Raw genomic sequence first — 20,307 nt, 5'->3', positions numbered from 1 at the left:
TAGTGTTTTGATAAAAGCAGCGGAGGCAAAGTCTTTAAATGCTTCCTGTGACTGCTCAATATGTATCCATTTACTGTTATTGCTGTATGTAGTGTATTTGGCCGCTTTTTCTGTGTAGATGACTTTGCAGGGTAGGCTTGATTAAGCGTACCTAGTAGCCAAGTATTTGTATCCAGAATGAGGAGTAATTTCCCCGGGGAAACAGAAAATAAAAAAGAACATGCCGGGTAGCTCTATTTTCCATTCCTGTATACTGCAACGGAAGTTCGGTGACATCACAATATAGTCCTTTTACAATATGCAGTATCATAAGAAAATAACAAATCAGTTATCGGAGATAAATAAAAACACAATCATTCTACTATATTAAAGGGGGAAAAAAATCTAAGGTGAATAATTCAGGCAGAACAGCAGCATAAAAATTAAAGGAATTTACTCACAACGAAAACCTTTCTACTAAATAACAATTGTAGCAATATTATGTACACGGCATTATATCAAAACCGAACGCTTAGAAGGCGTAGTGAAGCAGTTACTGGAATTTAATATGCAATGAGTAAGAGAAACAATGGTCTTCGTAGCCTTCAGCTACTTCCGGATATAAATTTGCCAACATGCAAGCTGATTAACGATCTGCATATTTAGCATATGAAGACAGTTCTTAAGTAAGCAAGTTGACGCGTGTTAGCTACTGTTTAAAACGCCTATGGACTTTGAAGGCTTTCTGCTTCAATACCAGACAAGTGAAATTCAATCAGCGATCACAAAAGAGGCAGCAAATGAATTTATAATCGGTAGTGTCTGCTGTAAAGGCAATGCCTTTTAATACGAAGTCTAAGGACATTCAATTAGAATATGTAATTTAAATTGAATGTTCTTAGAAAGAGTATAGAAATGTCCTGTGCTTTTATGTCATTCATGTAATAGTTGGCAGTTACGGTTGACGGAACCTTATTACGAGCAGATAAGATTTTCTTCCTACCTTTTTCCACCTCCCCTCTCCTTTTCTTCCTCAATCATTTCTTTTCCTCTCTTTCCTTTTTTTCCCTTTCCCTTCTATTTTAAAGGACACAGCGATAGAGTAAATAAACTTTTAATAACTATTTTAAAATAAATTTCTTAATTAAACATTTCACACATTCCATATACACTAATTTTATCCCATATCTTCTAGGAGGAATATCCTTTGTTGGTATGCTTATTGGTGGATTGGTGTGGGGTACTGTTGCAGATCGACTTGGAAGGAGGCGAACCCTGGTTTCTTCACTGGCTACAAACGGCGTTTTTTCAGTCATCACTGCATTTATGCCAACCTACAGTCTGTTTATGATAACTAGGTTCTGCAGTGGAGTAGGGTAAGTGGCATGGCACGCTTAATTTCTCTATTTTGTTATGTTTATATTCAGCTTCAGCTCTTCGAGGAAACTTGAAGCTATCAGAGCTTTTTTATATTTTCTGCAGAACAAATAAATCCAGATTTTAATCCGTATTTACATTTTGTAAAGATTAAATATAAAGAAAACTTTCGTAATTTTGGAATAAACTAAAATTTAAAAGAAATTCTTAAAGCAAACGCGATCGTTTAATTTAATGCACGTAAAGATACTGTATAGAAATAATACTGAGTGAATATTATTTATAATAATGGTTATTTTTTGTTACAGAAAACTGTATTTTGTTAATTTATTCGTGGGCGCCTCCATAGCCAGGTGGGAAGGAGCAGCAGTGCGTAGCACATGCTTCTTGATTAGACCGGGGTTCGAGCCCGTCACCACCAAATACGGAGGATGCGGAAAGATCAGGGAATGACCACCGCATATCCCGGAGCAATATGGCCTTAGTTGCTAATGCTCCTAAAATCCAAATAACAAACATGTCATATGTGTATGTTCAAAAAAAGTAACCGGGCTGTTACGATATAGTGACAATGCGCGCACTTAAGAGGTGAGCGACTTAATCACTTTCGAAATAGTGTCCTTCTGAGGCAGCGCGCTTAGCCCAATAATTTTCCCACGCTTGGAAGCACTTATTTGAAAAGTCGATTGAAATTGCCCGAAGCTGGGCCATCGTATTACTCTTTATTGTTTCTAAGTCATCAAATCAACATCTTTTTAATATATTTTTTTTTCAGTTTACGAAAAATTTAAATTAGAAAAAGTCGTGAGAATTCATCTGGTGAATACCGAGACTGTTAGATTTGAGCAATTCTGATTATTAACTGTGTACCAGCAGATGCGAAATGAGACGGTGCATTATCATGGTAAAGTAATTAGTCTTTGGAGTTTCCTTTTTCAGGTATTTTTCTTCAACGATTTCAAGAACTGGTAATCTTCGCTCATTTCGTAATAAATTTCGCATTTTGAGAAACAATTTCATAATTTGTTGAATCGAGGTCCGTCCAGATCGCAATTCGCTTGTTACAGATTCCATACCATCTTTTGAATCGGCGGTGTGAAAACTTGCGTTGGGCCCATTGCAGAGTCCCAACACGCTATTTTAAGATAAAATGTTTCACTTGCACTTACCCCCAACTTTTAAGTTTTAAACTTTTAAAGCAAAATTTAACACCCACACGTTATTCGGTGGGCCCAACATTTTGAAATACGACTAGATTCGAAAGCACACCTTTAACAAAGAAAGAGAACCAGCACAAAACGAAATTGAATTTGACTGGTGAAAAACTAACATCTGGAAAAGAGAGAGGAAGTCCAATTACTCAGAAAAACCAGGAGAGTGGAGGAATAACACCCAGACACATCTCTCAAAGGGAAAATCCGACCACAGCAGATACTGTTTTGACCCCTGATCAAGGCAATTGGGTTAAGAGCAACCAACCGTATTTATTAACTTAATAAATACAGTTGGCTGCTGGTTAAGAGTCAATGAATGCTCTTAATAAATTTATTAAGAGCATTTATTGACTCTATAGAGAGATAATAAACACTCATTGAGCAGATGGGCTGAGAGGTGGCAAATGAAGTTTAACATTGACAAATGTAAAGTACTACACATGGGAAACAGAAACCCCAGAGCAACGTATCAACTCTGTGGTACTACACTGACAGTGGTAGAGAATGAAAGGGACTTGGGGGTGGTTGTGCAGGCAGATATGAAGTTCTCTGAGCAGTGCAGACGGGCTGCAAGAGTAGCTCATGGAGTATTGTCAATGATATACAGGAATTTTTCCAGCAGGGATAAGGAGGTGATTATTCCCTTGTATAAGGCAATGGTCAGGCCACACCTAGAGTACTGTATACAGGTCTGGAGGCCTCATTTCAAGAAGGATGTAGAGCTGCTGGAACGAGTACAGAGAAGGGCAATAAGATTAGTGAATGGAACAAAGGGGTGCTCTTACGAAGAAAGGCTTAAGTTTTGCAAATTACAGTGGCTGGAGACTAGGCACCAGCGAGGTGATCTGATAGAGGTGTATAAAGCCTTGAATGGTTTGAGCATGCTCAATGCTGATGGGATTCTTCCTCTAGCTCAGAATAATCACCTGAGAGGGCATAAATTCAAATTGAGGAAAGACAGATGTAGGATAGACGTGCGGAAATTTGCCTTTAGCCAGCGGATGGTTGGTTGGTGGAACAGACTTCCATCCCTTGTAGTGGAGGTTGATAGCCTAAATAAGTTTAAGGCTCAGCTGGACAGGTATTTTGAACGAACAGAGGGGTGAAGTGGAAGTGGTTTTTTTTTTTTGTTTTTTTTTTTTGGCTGATGCTGCATAAGCTTGCTTTCTTGCATCAAATGCCTCTACTAATGCTAATGCTCTTACGGACATCCTCACTAATCACTTTACTCAACTGATACAATATTTATCTCAAATTTCTGAGCTCATGTCCATCACTCTGCTACAATGCAACTGTAACTCTCTTACTAAGGAGGTACAATTACTTTGTGAAGATAATAAGCGGATGTCAGCAGAAATTCATCAGATGAATACTGTTACTTAACAACTGAGAAAGTACAGCCGGCGAATCGAAGCGAATTAAACGGATACCTCTATTGTGATAAGCAAAAGCAACTAAGAACTGTTTGCTTTGTTGTTGTTTGTTTGTTATTTGGTTTTTAGGAGCATTAGCAACTAAGGCCATATTGCTCCGAGGATATGCGGCGGTCATTCCCTAACCTTTCCGCATCCTCCGTATTTGGTAGTCACGGGCTCGAACCCTGGTCTGATCAAGAAGCGTGTGCTACGCGCTGCTGCTGCTCCTGCCCACCTGGCTACGAAGGCGCCCAACTAAGAACTAACTGGAAGGGGGTAGGGCAACCAATTCTCAACTTCACCCTGAGGTACGCTTCTCCAAATGGGACTCTTTCCATATCTCTGGCAAGGATCAGTCTCAACATGCTGCATACAGTCTTCAGAAACCCCATCGTTCCAGAAGCAGGATAACGCAGAAGATATATCTCTTGCCAAATTCAGAATAGGGCAGTTAGGTTAATTAATGACTCATCTCTAACAGAGTCTCTCCACTCTGTCTCATAGACGTTCTTGTTTCTGCTGCATGCCTTTTCTACAGATACTTCCATTGGCACTGTTCTTCTGAAATGGCTTCTATAATTCCCGTTCTCTCTTTCAAAACAGTCCGAACACGTGCCGTCACCAACCAACATCCATTTACTGTCCAACTTCATACTCACAGAACCAATTTTTCATCTTCCTCGTTTATTCATTCAACTGCCGTTTTCCGGAACAACCTTTCTTCATACGTATTTCCTGAAAATTATACACTGAGTGATCACTGAATTAAGACCACCCCTATGAAAACTGAATTGACCACGTGAGGTAGGTACGAGAGTACGCAGTTAGTCGACCTACGTAGCATAGAGGTGTCAGTGGTTCAGTAGGTAGTAAAATTCAGAGCGCCATCGATAAAAGGAAGGATTTATCGGACTTTGATAAAGGACAGATTGTGGGTGCTCGACGAGCAGGTACCTCGATTTCCCAAACGGCTGAACTGGTGGGGTGTTCTCGAGCCGCCGTTGTTAAAGTGTACCAGAACTGGCGTCAAAATGATCAAGCAACGATCCCACAGCAAAACTGCAAAGGTCAGCGAAAAGTTGATGTTAGAGATGAGCGCCGGGTCGGACGACTCGTACAGGCGAACAGACGCAGCACTGTTCAAGAGTTGACTACCCAATACAACATGGGCCAACCGGGAGCAATATCTGGCATGACCATGCATCGCACACTCGCAAGTATGGGCTATACCAGCAGATGACCCCTGCGGCATCCTCTCCTAACCAAGGTTCACCGGCGTAAAAGGCTCGCCTAGTGCAAAGAGAATGCAAGTTGGACGTTAGAAGACTAGAAGAAGGTGTGCTGGTCGGATGAGTCACGTTACTTACTCCACACCGTGGATGGTCGTGTACGGATTTGGCGTCAACAACATGAGGCTCTTCATCCATCATGCATGGTATCAAAACTGCAGGCCGGTGGAGGTGGTTGTGTGGTGTGGGGCATGTTTCACTGGCAGGAACATGGACTCCTGGTGCATGTGGAACAACGTATCACTGGTCTTCGCTATCGTCAACTGCTTGCTGACTGTGTACACCCCGCTATGTTACACTTTTTCCCGAATGGCGATGGTGTCTTCCAAGATGGCAATGCGCCGAGCCATCGGGCACTTGATGTGCAGGATTGGTGAGGAACACAGTTCTGACTTCCAGCATATCGATTGGCCTCCGAACTTCACCGGTATCAATCCCATAGAGCACTTGTGGGACACTATGGAGAGGTATATCACGCATCTGGATACACCAATCACCTCCATACCTGCACTGCTAGCCGCATTACACACAGCTTGGTTGGCCATACCTCCAGAACGCTTCCGACATCTTGTTGAATCAATGCCACGTCGGATAGCTGCTATACTGAGGGCAAAAGTAAGGCCTACGAAGTATTAGGTATGTGGTCATAATTCAGTGATCACTCAGTGTACAATCTACAGAAGTTCAAGTCTAATGTCAACAAATATCTACTTTCGTCTTCTCAACTTCCAACCCATGCACGGTACTATGTACTATAAGTTCTAATACCTCTTGTGTTTGGGGTTTTCATAAAATAAATACCTAATTTGGCACTCTACAACATGTTGCTACAGGTAATAACTGGGTACAATGGGACAATGTTGAAATTCAGCAATCTTGTCCTTCACGGACCCAGGCAGACTCTTCCTCAAAGAATGGTCTTCGTCAGAGTATCTCAGATGATAGCAACCATTTGAGACTACAACAAAATCAGTCGAGATGGTGATTCAATTAACAGTCAATGGGTATCCCCCCTGCTCCCCATGCATAAATCCTACCTATGCGCAGGTAGCAGCCATAGGTGCAGTAGAAAACGCCTGCACTCTGATGCCACAAAGAAATGAAGTAATTAAAACCACAAAGCTGTCTGAAACAAGATCGGCAAGCAGGACTGATCATGATAGATCCACCAATTGCAAGATTCTATCAACTCTTTGGAAAGGAAACAGTGAAGGTGGCACCCCAACATCCCAGCCTGGCCTATAACATTTCCACCATTCGAAAACGGAGTAGTCTTTGTGTCCATATCAAGTCCCTGTTTGCTTTGGAATATGGAGTACAAGTGAGAACAAGTGGGGTACAAGTGAGACGAGACACCCAACTTATGCATCTACTATCATGTCATGTGCCCCTGACAAACAGCGTATTGAGCTAGACCTCGAACGGTGGTCCCCAGGTATTCTGGTCAAGTCTTATTTGGAGAAGAATCGTCAGTCTCCTATTGCAAGACGCATGAAGAGCCCATCTACATAGCAACCAGCATAGCCACTGAAGACATAGCAGTCAAAATGTTTATGCAAAATGTCAAAAGCCTTGTTAACAAACAACACATTACAGTCTCTCCTGCATCTAGATGAATTCGATCTTATTTGCATTACGGAACCATGGCTCCTTGAAGGGAACCAGGTGGAAATTATCACCAAACCCATGCATTACAATGCTCTAGTAAACTCGAGAAGCTCCAGAAGAGGTAGGGGTGTAGCCATACCCCATAAAGACGACTTGATTGAGAAAAATCAAATACAGCCAAACAGATAACTTTGGGACCCTGTGTATAACCCTTTCCAAAGACACAAATAAAATGCACGTTTGTGTAGTCTATCTAACTCCAGATCACACTGACTGAAGACACGAGGTTGAATTCCGGACCTCCACAGGTTGAATTCGTTGATTAACCAGTGCGCACGTAGAGCCCTCGTGGGTAGCACAGTTGGTAGGATCACATCCTCCCCACACCGGGTGGAAAAGACCTGAGTTCGAATCCCTTCGATGATGGGAGGAATTTTATTGGTCTTTCTCACAACGTAACTAAGTTAGTCAGTCTCAGGCAAAGGTAGTTTGGTTTTTTCTTCCTGAAACTTGGGTTTTTCGTCCAGCAAACAGAAAATTGACCTCATAACACACTCAATTTACAGACAATATACACAGAGTGACATGGCCTAAAACCCAACAACAACAGCGCACGTACAGCACATTGCACCACTTGATTGTATACGGTGGCTGTGCATCTGGGAGCTTCATATTAGGTTAGCTTTGGGTATAATTTTGAGGGTTTCTTTTTATTTGATATACTAAACTGTAGTTAATATATTGCTTGAATCCATATAGTCACGTAGGTTAATTTATTTTTGAATTAATTAAGTATTTATAAAGCTACAGCTTAATATTCGGAAAGCCTTTGTTATTGATATTTGGTAGGAACTTCCGTTCAGTAGCTTGAATTTAACTTCTATGGTGGTTAAAGTTTTGTCAACAGTTTCATTTCTGCAATATTTTAGTTATTTAAATTCTGTAATATAGTGTAAATTTAAATTTTGTAATCTATCTAAAGTTCAGATTTTACCTTAATAGTTACTACGAGATCCACTTACAATACAAAGTCCAAGAATGTCGGAATCCAGACGGAAATGCCTGCGGGAATTTCTGTCTGGATCGCGACATTCTTGGACTTAAAGGAAGTAAGGTAATTTAAGGGAAGTAAAGAGAGCATTATTATTCATGTGGGGACTTGCGATATTAAACGAGCATGACCATTTGTTTGATAAATATAGGACGATGCTGAAAAAAAAAAGGCGTAAGTTCGGTCAGAATAAGTCTGTCTGCAATTCAGACAAGATAAGGTAGATTATATGCGGAAAGTATTGTGGATTAATTCAAGACTTGAAGTAATCTGCAAGGCCCTAGGGGGGGGATTCAGCGTGGATGCACTTGTAGATAGAAGGAATCTTTTTTGTAGAGGCAATATTCATTTGAACATTGTTCAGGGAAATTGCTAGTGGGAGGGAGAAGTGTAATATAGATCCGCGTTTATCTGATGACATGGGTCAAAGTAATGCTTGCATTCACCTCAAGGATTGATGTTTGTTGCCACAATAACCCATAAAGTATAGGAACCATTGGCAGGCAGTGAACACGCAACCGTTAGCTGGAAGATGAAGAAAGACGTTGAAGTATTTAAAGGTAAAGGCATGGTTTTTAATTTCAGAAGAGGGGACAATGACAGTTTAAGGCGCTATATGGCATTTATTAATTTGGAAGATTGCAAAGTGAGGGCGAATACACTTGAATTATTGAATACCTTTAAAGCAAAAATCATAGAAGCCATGAACACATGAATACCATTAAGAAAATACTGCAGCAGGTGGATGTCTAAATGGATGAATGTGCAGCTGGACGGTCAAACAGAGCAGAAAAAGATAGCATGGGGCAGTTACAGAGCAATGAAAAGAACTGAAGCCTACAAGTTGATTTGTAATAGTACCATATATAAGGCTAGAGAGGCTAAAGCTGGTATAAGGAGTGCATGGTTTACCCCATGCACTTGCATTACCAGTACCCGTCACTGAATGGAAAAAATCTCATGAAAGGAGAAAACGTTTTACAATAAGAATAATAAAATTAAGAATAAGACTGCCTTAAGCTAGTTAACAGTTACTGCATGGGGATATGGATGAGACAGTTCAAAGCGTTCAGTTATATAAATGTAATGAATTAAATAACTAAATATTGTTTCTACTCCATAAAGACTACATAGGTCAAAGGAGCTTACAACTAACCATTTTAAACAATCACTAACTGCATTTTGCAGTTTTATGAGCTCGAACCACGGTAAACTCTTGTTTCTTGTTTATACTCCGGTACGACTACCACGTCAGTAGAGTTTACAATAAATCATCACTACGAACATTAATCGTATTTAGCAGTCACGAGCTTGAACCCCGGTCCACTCAAAGAGCGTGTGCTACAGCACTCTCTTACATGACCACCTGGCTACATCATGTTTGACTCATACGCTTGCATTACTAGTACACCGTTGCACTGACAACTTATCAATGCCAGGCTTTCGTTTTATACAGTATGATAGCAACCATTTATCTATGCTAACTCCTTTTCTTTTCCATCCTGATTCAAAACAGTAACCTTCGCTGTTTCACCTAAGCGTTTTGTTTTTTTTATTTTATTCATTATTTTAAGTAGTTGATTACGTAATTACACAAATATTTAATTACATAATAGCTTACTTGGCGTGACGTGTTCATGAAACGAAAAACCAAACGTTTTTGGTTTTTACCGTACAGGTAAGGTATCGATTTCGACGCATATATTTCATTAATTGAGTAAACCCTCGATTTAATGTACCTCAACTTAACGAACTTTAAAATGAAAAAAGTTCATACAAACATGTGTCCTATTTCCGACGGTTACAAAAATATTGCTGCTTGAATTTTATAATTTTTAATGGTAAACATAATAAAAATAGTTAAAAATTAAATAAATAAGAATAATCAAGCATCTTCCTAGTATGAATAAATATTTTTCTAGGTATATGTACGCTTCATCTTATATATTATTTTATTATTATTTACCATTAGAAACTCTACAGCCTTTGTAAAATACGAACTGCTATAGTTCCGTAACTTTTTGGAATCAGACAAACTTTTTAAATTAATTTCAGTTCCTCAATCGATCAGGAAAGCACTACTTAACATGTTATGAAATTCCCTATCATGTACTGTTTGTTATTTGGTTTTTAGGAGCATTAGCAACTAAGGCCATATTGCTCGAGAATATGCGGTGGTCATTCCCTGACCTTTCCGCATTCTCCGTATTTGGTGGTGACGGGCTCGAACCCCGGTCTAATCAAGAAGAGTGTATTATGCACTGCTGCTGCTCCTCCTTCCCACCTGGCTACGGAGGCGCTATCATGTACTGTATCCTTTCCAGTTTAATAGACAATCGGATTTGGCGAACAGGTCTAACTCCCGTATAGGCAGTTAAATCGAAGTACTAACTCTCGAAAATAACAATAACAAAGGAAATGTTTACAACTTCCTGTCAGGTGTTGCACTATTCTGCAGCAGCTGCTGAAGAGAATCGAGTAGTGGTCGTCAAATATTACAGAGCAGTGCTTCTCAAACTATTTGTGGTGAAGGACCAGTTTCTTTTATTTCCAATCCGTCGCGGACCGATACTTTTGTAAAATACTGTACAAGAAAAATGAATTACTCTCCATTTCTGTACTTATCTCGTAGCGGACCGGTAACACACAGTTCGCGGACCCGCACCGGTCCGCGGACCACACTTTGAGTAGTGCTGTTATAGAGGATGTATTCCTTTGGACAACGTTTCTTAAACTTTTAACTCGCGCCTCACTCAGACACCATTGGTAATTCTGACTCATGCACAAAAAATTATAAGATGGATGGGAGGGATGTCACAACGCAATACTGGTGGTAATTTATTTTCTAGTGCTACTATATAAGGAAATTGATTAAGCGAAGTACATAATGGCATAGTGTTTATGGTGAGGCGCCACTCTGTACTCTTGTGAAGTATACAGGACTCTGTAAATGCCAGAAATGTGTGTGGCGTGTATAGTATTGTCAAGGTGTGTTTATTTCAATTGCGGTCTCCAGGGTTTCCCCTATATGCCGCTGTAGCATCTGAAAAGGTGAATGCCAGCAAGTGTATGTATGTAGGTGTGTAAGTATGTGTCTTGTTGTGTTGAGTGTTGAGTGCCGGCAATGGCGATTTTGCAGCCAGGGGGCAGGGGACACCTGGTCCCCTGACTCCCAACCTTGGTCACGAGGAGCCGGCCAAGGTCCACTTTCTAGCTGAGACTCTTAGTACAGTATTGTGCTGGGTTCTGTATAGTATTGTGCTGGGTTCTGTACAGTATTGTGCTGAGTCCTGTTGTTTCTCTGGCTTCTTGGCTGCAAAGTCCCTAATGGAACCCTACGTTACCTGCGACCACCACTGGGAGGCAAGCCAGGCTGCCCATCATACTCTGGCTGTCCTCTGCCAGAACGCTTTCTTTTTATTTTTTTATTTTTTATTGTGGCAGAGGCCAAAATAAAAAATAAAAAATCTTTTTGTTAAAGAGAGTTCGCAAGGAATAAGCGAGGAACAGGAGGAGATCAGACTGTGGGGTGAAAGAAAGGGGAACTAATAGTGAAGACAGTCCACCAGATATTTAGGAGAAGGGGGAAGAGGTTTCAAAGTCCCAGGAGCAGGTGCGCCTGTGTGAACGCTATTGGCCAAGAGCTCTGTGTATTGATCCCGCACCCAGTTGAGTTCCAGCAGCGATTCCGCACCCACTTGAGTGCCAGCATGTATCCTACCCATAAAGGGTTTGCAGTGTAGTTTCCTTAGCACAGATTTACACTTTTCTACCCCCGAATGGGGGTTAGCAGAGGGTGGGGAGTATTCTGGACTGTCCTAGCTGCGATGAGCTTGGCACACCTAGCGGTGAAGAGAGCCTGGACAAATCGAGTGAATGCAATATATGTGTACTTGTCATTTAGTAGATATTGCTCCTGATTGTGGGGGGTTCTTAGGATTACTGTAAACAGTTGTAACCGGTAGTTTTAGGGTTGGATTACCTTGAGTCACAGCCTACAAGGGGAGACCAAGCGTTAGACCTAGTATTTCATCTTACTGCAGATTTGACGCCCACAATACCGACTTTCACTTTTAATTCGGACCAAAAACTTCTCACGTTTTTCTTTTACGTTCCCTTCGATGCATCATGGGATGATGAAGTCCTAACCTAAACCATTTTCTCAGTTAATTTCATCAGGCAAGATGTCATAATGAGTTTTCTCGCCTCAACCAACTGGGCAGCACTTTCTACCCTGCCGATCGAAGAAGCCACTAATGGTCTGGCTTCCCTCCTAAAGGAAATGGCAATTCAAAGAGCTTCAAAAACCACCAGAATATGTAAATGGACTAAACCATGGTTCTCAAGAGACCTGAAGCCGCTTTTCTGGACAAGCAACGTGCCTACAGGAAATGGAAGAGTACTGGATCCACAAGTGATATTTCATTAGCTTTAAAAAGAAACGTGCACTTTTCCTGAAGCAAAAGCGATATTCCAACAATAGATACATAGCTAATAGGTTAGTATGCTCAAAGCAGCCATTTTCAAAGCATTACAAAGATATTAAGATGGATGAAAGCCTTTTCGTTGAGTGGACCGATAATACTTTTGGTGAGTCACGTAAAGAAAGAATCGAATCCTCCCATCTCCATCTCATTACGTGATTTGACTCCACTGTCAACACTTAACATCACGAAGGAGAATCGATTTGACTCCACTGTCAACACTTAACATCACGAAGGAGAATCGATTTGACTCCACTGTCAACACTTAACATCACGAAGGAGGATCTGATGAAAGTAATAATCGAATTACAGAACAAAGCTACTGTCGGGTCTGACGGATTTTCCTTGTTTATCGTTAAAATACCTGTCTTCGTTGTGTATGCTCTTCTGCACATATTTAATGAAATTTTGCGAAATATCCAATCTCCTCCAGATTTGAACACACTACTGCGTGAAACCCATTCCAAGAATTCGAGGCCAACAGCTGTGAAAGATTTTCGTCCGATCTCAGTGGGCTCTTCACTCCTTAAAGTTTTTGAAAAGACAATCCTAACTCAACTTATAGAGCACTGTTTCCACCACAGACCTCGCCAACCTTCACACCGTTGTACCTGGAAGATCTACTACCACCAATCTCCTTCAAACTCTCTTTAACATACAGGAAGCTTTGAATTCTCGAGCTCAGCTCGACATAATTTTTCTTGACGTCAAAGCTGCATATGATAGGATTTCCATCACATCCTTACTTAACATCCTGAAGAACTGCTTCAGGATCTCCGATAACCTCCTCACCGTACTCAATAAAATTTTGCACGAAAGACAGCTCCTTGTAGAGTACAATGGTCTCTCCCCTTCCTTTACTGTCTGCAGAGGGGTATAGGTATGTTGAGGGTCTGATGGATCCGGGGATTTCTCCCATCTCCGCGTATGTTCTATGTATCGAGTGACAGTACCCTGTCTATGCCAGAGGTTTAAAAATAATGTGTGGGTCATGTGGTATGTAGTTTGTTGTGCCCATTGTTCATCCGGCCTGTTGGCCGCCGGGCCCCCAGTGGGACCCGGCGTTACCATACCTAGCGACGGGGACGCCGGCCGGGTATACCAAGAGACTAATTATACTCTGGCAGGTCCTGCCACTTACTTTCCTGGGATTTCGGTGACTAGGACCAAAATAAAGGTTGGAGTTATCGCTGTTGATTTAAGTAAAATTGCATTTAGAAAGTGCTGCGTGGGGTTTTACGCTGAAAGAACTATTTCTAGAGAGCCTAAAAGGTCGGGCAAAATTTGATGTGATTTAAATTTGGACATGTGGGGCAGTCGCTGTACAAGAGAAAGTAATGGGAGGGAGGGTGTAGATGGGGGATGAAATAGGAAGAAGCGGGGGGGGGAGTACCACAGGGCGCCGTTTTGTCAGCAGCACTGTTTGCAACTGCTTTTGAAACTCTGCTGGCAAATTTCCAAAACATGATCTCGTACGCCGACGATTTGAAGCTCTTCATTCATTCATTCGGATCAGTCAGAACAAGCGCTCTCAGTCCAAAGAGCTGCAATAAAGCAAATCAATGAGGGAAACACTTTTCTGCATTACATTGGACTCGAGCTAAATGCCGAAAAATCTTCCCGGATAACGTTCACAAAGAGAAAAAGAATATTCCTAATGCACGTCTCTATAAACAGACATCAAATCAAGTTTGTAAACTCCCACAGGGACCTCGGTTTGGTCTGGGATTCGAATCTGTCTTTTCTGGAGCACTGCAAGGAAGCAAGAAACAAATTCTATACAGTTCTTCGGTCTGCTCGTCAGGAACTGGTTGGTTACGGCAATAAGAAGCTAATATCTAGATTTATCCAAACTTGTGTTGTACCCGTGGCTCTCTATGCGTCGAAAATCTGGTCCTCCGCTCCTTCAACCTACCTGCAGCAGTTCTTGGGGTTGAGTATTGGCTGCTGCGATCCCTCAATAGGTCTTGAGGACACCTCCTTACTATCTAAAAATAAATTTTCTGTTTATACTCAGGGATGACCAAACGGTCAGAGGAGTTCACACGAAAGACAGAATACAAGAAACAGCACCGTATTCAACAGTCACGGGCTTGAACTCCGGTCACTCAAGGCACGTGTACTTATGCACCCACGCGCCTGACCACTAGGCTACGGCGGCCTCTAGAGCTATAATGCACTCACTGCATGGAATGACCCCTTGGAAACAAATAATCACTGCTCACAATATAATAACCCTCTCCAAGCTTATTCCGGGTAGACTAGTTTCTCCCATGATCACTAGGCTCATCATTCTACTCAAAGATAACAAAGGGCAACTAATCACCAAACATCTAAAATTCGGCCTGCCCTCAACCAAATCACCTCGCTCAGTCATATGTTCCAAGCAAATACGATTGGTCTCCTGAACGACCTAAATATTAACCCCGAGGCGATTTGCGTGGACAAGACCTACAGATCCAAAATCTTTGCGGATACCTAAGCAATACAGTACTATAATTTTAGATGTTTCAAGTCTCCTCCACTCTCCGTAGGCTTCTGTGCTTGAGGACAAACTGCACGTCCCTCCTGTTCCGGACAGCCTTCTACAATTTGCCTGCTCTCCCGCACCGTGCTTCCAGGGATGCTGAATTTATTTAGAATATTTATCCTGAACGTTGCCTTTTTTTTTTTTTTTTTTGTTAGTTGTTGGCGCATCGGCTTCTGTGGCCATAATGCACTGAACATTGTCTTCGCCTGCTGCAATAAATTTGATCTGTATCCTTATATTAATGTATATATTGTTAATCTGTTATAGTTATGTTTACCCTCCTAGCAAATGTTTGCTGCCTAGGAGTAGATGTAACCTCTCCTTTTCCTTTACTTGAATAAATAATAATAAAACCATAGTCTGTTTGTCTAAGCTTACAAAACTCTTCTTGTATGAGCTGTGAGAATGCAACCATTGCTGTTCTTATACAATCACATTTCGTCTGTACGAATTTATAAACAATTTTGTATCTCTAGAAGCGTATTGAAAGAAAGCAGAGGATATACTAACTACTAAACAAAACTCGAAGACACTGGATATCCCACATAAGTTAGCACTGAAAAGTTGCGCATTTTTATAACAACGATTATTATTATTATTATTATTATTATCATCTATTTATTTATTTCACTTTCGAGACAGCCATTAACAGCATGTGGCTAGAGGGTGTGGTTACATTATTTTAATATTTACGAGCATATTTACATGAACTTACTTACAAAATTTGAAAATAAAAAAAAAATACAGAGCATGTGATTATTAGATTAATTATTAATTAGTTATTAATTACAAAGTAATTGTTAAGAAATAAATATTATTATATTAATTATTAAATTAGTGTTCTTAATATATTTGTACCTGCCGGTACACACTACCAAAGATTTCTTTCATGTATATTTTATCTGTACATAGTTCCTCTGGATCTATGTTTAAATTATCAAAATACTTAATAATATTTGCTGGAAAAAATCTCCCAGAGAGTTTGAGTCAATTCACACTTGAGACTTGGTTCTTCCCCATTTATTCTCCGTCGCATCATCCGAAGGCGAGTGATCAATTTTTCCACTTTAGGCGCATCTAGTTTCTCTGTTAATAACTTTCCAGAGTTAATATGTTTCTAGTAATGATTCCAGGGTGTGATGTCAAGGTTGGCATATAACACCGCTCTTGAAATGGTAAACGGATTCCCGGCGATCCTATTTAGCCATCTCATGAACCAGTATTCCACGCCTTTTTTTTTTTTTTTTTATTTATGTAAACCCCAAACACAAGAGGTATTAGAACCTATAGTACTTAGTACCGTTCTCGGGTTGGAAGTTGAGAAGACGAAAGAAGATATTTGTTGACATTGGACTTGAACTTCTGCAGACTGTAATTTTCAGGAAATACGTATGAAGGAAGGTTGTTACAGAAAACGGCAGCTGAATGAATAAACGAGGAAGATTAAAAGTTCGTTCTGTGAGTTTGACGTTGGACAGTAAATGGATGTTGGCTGGTGGCGGCACGTGTTCGGACTGTTTTGAAAGAGAGAGCGGGAATTGTAGAAGCCAATTCAGAAGAACAATGCCCATGGAAATATCTGTAGAAGAGGCACGCAGCAGAAACAGTACGTCTGTGAGACAACGAGTGGAGAGACTCTGTTAGAGATGAATCATTAATTAACCTATCTGCCCTCTTCTGAATGGAATCTAGAAGCCCGAGAGAGGTTTTGGGGACACTGCCCCAGATGTGGGAACAATATTCCATGGTAGTGTGGATTTGTGATTTGTATAGAGTGAACAGCTGTTTGGAAAAAAGAGTAACACCCAGAGCAAAAGAGAAAGCCCAGTTTTTTAGATGCAGAGGAAGCAATATTTCTAATGTGTTTGTGCCCAGAGATTAGAAGTCGGGCTAATCCCCAAAAGAGATATATCATTTTGCCTAGAAATCGGAGTGTCACCAAAGAAAAGCATAGGAGCAGAAGAATCATTTTCGTGAGATATAAGACAAGACTGAGTTTTAGAAGGATTGAAATCAACTAAATTGTCTTTGCCCCACTGGAGAATTACCTGAAGATCGGCATTTAAGGAACTGGTAGCAGATTTTTGAGAAGTTGAAGCTGATTGAGCTGGACAAGGTTTCTCAAAATGGAAAGTGGAATGCCAAGTGCTATCATCGGCAAAACTATGTATAGGATTTCCAGTCAATGGAAGAATGTCATTAGTATACAAGAGGAAAAGAGTGGGGGAAAGAACTGAACTTTCGGGGACACCGGCATTAGTGGAGAAGTTAGAAGACAGAGAGCCATCTACCATCACCCTCAGTGAGCGATCAGAGAGATAACTGGATAACCAATTACAAAAAACAGTTGGCAAACCATAAGATAGAAGTTTGTTTAGAAGACCTTTATGCCGAACACGATCGAAAGCCTTTGAGATATTAAGAGCAACTACTTGTATTTCACCGAACCTTTCCGTTGAATTAGTCCATAAATGGGTAACATAAGCCAAAATATCACCAGTGGATCGACACTGACGGAATCCATACTGGTGATCGTTGATCAGAGGGAAGGTTTCTAGGTAGTTTAAGAGTTGGCGGTTAATTGATTTCTCCATTACTTTAGAAAGAGTAGAAGTAATTGCAATGGCACGATAATTGGATGGGAGGTATTTGTCACCCTTTTTAGGAACTGGCTAATATGAGAAAATTTCCAAGAAGAAGGAAAAACACTTTTGGAATAAGAAAGTGAAAAAAGGCGGAAAAGAATAGGAGTAAGTTAAGGAGCACATATTTTGAGAACAAGTGGAGAAATACCATCGGGACCTGGAGCTTTTTTAGCATCAAGATTCGTCAAAATCCTTCTGACATCCTTTTGACGGAAGACCACAGGAGGCATTGAATGGAGCGTGTTGGGAATGGTGGGAGGTGTTTTACCAAGATCATTAATACATGAGTTGGAAGAAAAATGGGATGCTAGCAGGTCAGCTTTATCCTTGGCTGAAGTGACAACAGAACCATCTGGTTTGGACAGAGGTGGGAACAGAGATGGGCAAAAGTTGCGGCCAATAGCTTTGACAAGAGAACAGAAGGCTCGGCTACCATTAGGGCAAGAAGCAAGTTTTCTACTCTTAGCCTGTTCAAACTCTAGTTTGGACTGATTAATAACTGCTTTACAATTGTTGCGAGCTTTGGTGTAGGCAGAAAATGAAACTGAAGAATTAGAAACAAGCCAAGTACGATATGCAACGTTCTTCTCTTGAAAAGCCTTAGCACATTTATTGGAAAACCAAGGTTTAGATAAAGGACGAGGTTTTAAAGTGGAGTGTGGGATAAAGGATTCCATTCCTGCAAGAATAATTTCACTGACACGATCTGAGCAAACGTTAACATCAGGAGTTTTGAAACAGTAATCCGACCAAGGAAAAGAAGAAAATAAATCTCGCAGGTCATCCCATTTTGCATTCTTGTAATGCCAAACAATACGATGTTGGGAATAGTCATGAAATAAAGTCTCCATTCGAGAAGAGACAATCACCAAGTTGTGATCTGCGGTACCTAACGGACCTCTCACTTCGACCGTGTACTTAGAAGGGTTGTTTGTGAGAAAAAGATCAAGCGTGTTGGGTGTATGGTTAGGATTGTCCAGTATTCTTGTAGGTAAATGAACAATCTGTGCAAGATCATTAGTAATTGCAAAAGCCTCAGCATCTCGACCAGCTGAGTCGGTCTGGCTACATAACGGAAGCCAGTTGGAGTTGTGAACATTAAAATCACCAAGGAAAATTACCTCACTGTTAGAAAAGTTGGACTTGAGAAAATCAAGTTGCAAAGAGAGGAAGTCAAACAGCTCCAAGTGATTAGTGGAGTTGGGAGAACGGTAGAGACAACAGATGAATTTGACATAATGAGGTAGAGAGATTTTAAGACAGAGAAGATCGAAAAGAGGAGATTCCAAGTTAAGGAGATTCCACGCCTAAGAAGGCCTTGATGTTGTTCTCAGGGGCCAATGACCAGATAGTTGATGCGTACAACGGGATTGGTGTAACACATTTAAGAATGTATTGGATCATAAGATGAGGGCTTCGGAGACCGATGAGTTTCTGTCTAATGCTCGAGAGTGCTGTATGTCTTCTTTCTAATGTATTCGAAGTGAGGTATGAAGGTTAATCCTTCATCCCACTTAAGGCCGAGGTCAACGAATAGATGGAGTGGTCTTAGTCGGAAAAGAATGGAAAGAACATTCTCAGAAAAGAATGGATGCTTCCGATTGGAATGCCTTATACAGCTAATTAAATATTCACGATCAATTTTTCAGACTCGGTATTCTGTAGATGAATAAAAGATGAGGAAACTAAGTAATAATTAGTAGAAATTTTCTCATGACTGTGGTTATAATTTTTTTTTATTTGAAGGCATGATTATTATTTTAATTTCTTCCCCCAGCCCCCGGTCTCTAATTCCTTATTTTATTTGTCAATATATAAGAATTCACGTGAAGAAAAGTTTATTTTAAATAATATTTCATTTTATTTCCAGCATAGGCGGCTCGCTTCCAATAGTATTCACTTATTATTCAGAATTTCTAACGAGAAAACACAGAGGACGCCACTTGAGCTTGCTTCTCATATTTTGGGCAGTAGGAGGAGTGTTTGTAGCCGTACTAGCTTGGGGAATAATTCCGAAAACAGGTAAGACGTTTATTTTGATTCTCAGTGTAAAAATTACAGAAACACAACATAAAAATAATACATACAAGCAGAAACCGTTATCTACTGTTGTAAAGCAGAAATATCCCAGTTTATAAGAATTTCAAATTATTTTCTGCTCATCAGAAATTGTTTTTAATATTTCCTTTCAATTTTCATTTCTTGTATAATATTGAATTCTTCATATTATATTTTTGATTGGCACAGTTTTACAACTTCTGAGTTCGTGTTATAATATATAAACATATGCCAGGTGTGGCAATAAAGTTCCCGGACTGGTTCAATAAAAACAACACAAAATGAAGGAGCTCAAAAATAGTTTTACTGTATTTTTATTCAAAGTAATCACCACCTGAGTGAATGCACTTATTACACCGTTTTAAAAGTCTGAAAATAGTCAGAGAAGGCGTCCAAAGAGATGATGTTCAGTTCGGTGGTTACGTTTTTCTTTATGTACTCAACATCCTGAAATCTCTTTCCTTTGAAGATAGTTTTTCACCGTGGAAAAGAGGAATAGGACCACTGGAACTAGGTCGGAACAGTAGGGTGGATTGTTGATCTGTAGAATGCCATGTTTCATCAGAAATATCTTCACAACAAGTGCGGAATGCAGGGGCATGCAACAAGAGCCAGCTGGCTTTCTCTTGAAATTGGAGCTTCACTCGGGAAATGCAC

General features: G+C 40.4%; 1 protein-coding gene across 2 annotated transcripts in view; it reads left to right on the top strand.

The window, feature by feature from the left end:
• The window catches only part of LOC150075240 (synaptic vesicle glycoprotein 2C-like), a 212,684-nt gene that overhangs the window by 126,221 nt on the left and 66,156 nt on the right, over nt 1–20,307 (top strand). For both annotated transcript variants that reach the window (XM_090388690.1, XM_090388691.1), the window contains exons 4-5: nt 1,175–1,355; nt 19,463–19,614. In XM_090388690.1, coding sequence (XP_090244816.1) covers nt 1,175–1,355; nt 19,463–19,614 — 333 coding nt within the window. The remainder of the gene's footprint in view (nt 1–1,174; nt 1,356–19,462; nt 19,615–20,307) is intronic.

This window comes from Mastigoproctus giganteus, chromosome 14 (genome assembly GCF_048544385.1).
Source record: "Mastigoproctus giganteus isolate SK-2022 chromosome 14, ASM4854438v1, whole genome shotgun sequence".
Classification (NCBI taxonomy): domain Eukaryota; kingdom Metazoa; phylum Arthropoda; class Arachnida; order Uropygi; family Thelyphonidae; genus Mastigoproctus; species Mastigoproctus giganteus.
Note: the sequence above shows the minus strand (reverse complement) of the source record. Positions and strands in the feature narration are given on the sequence as shown.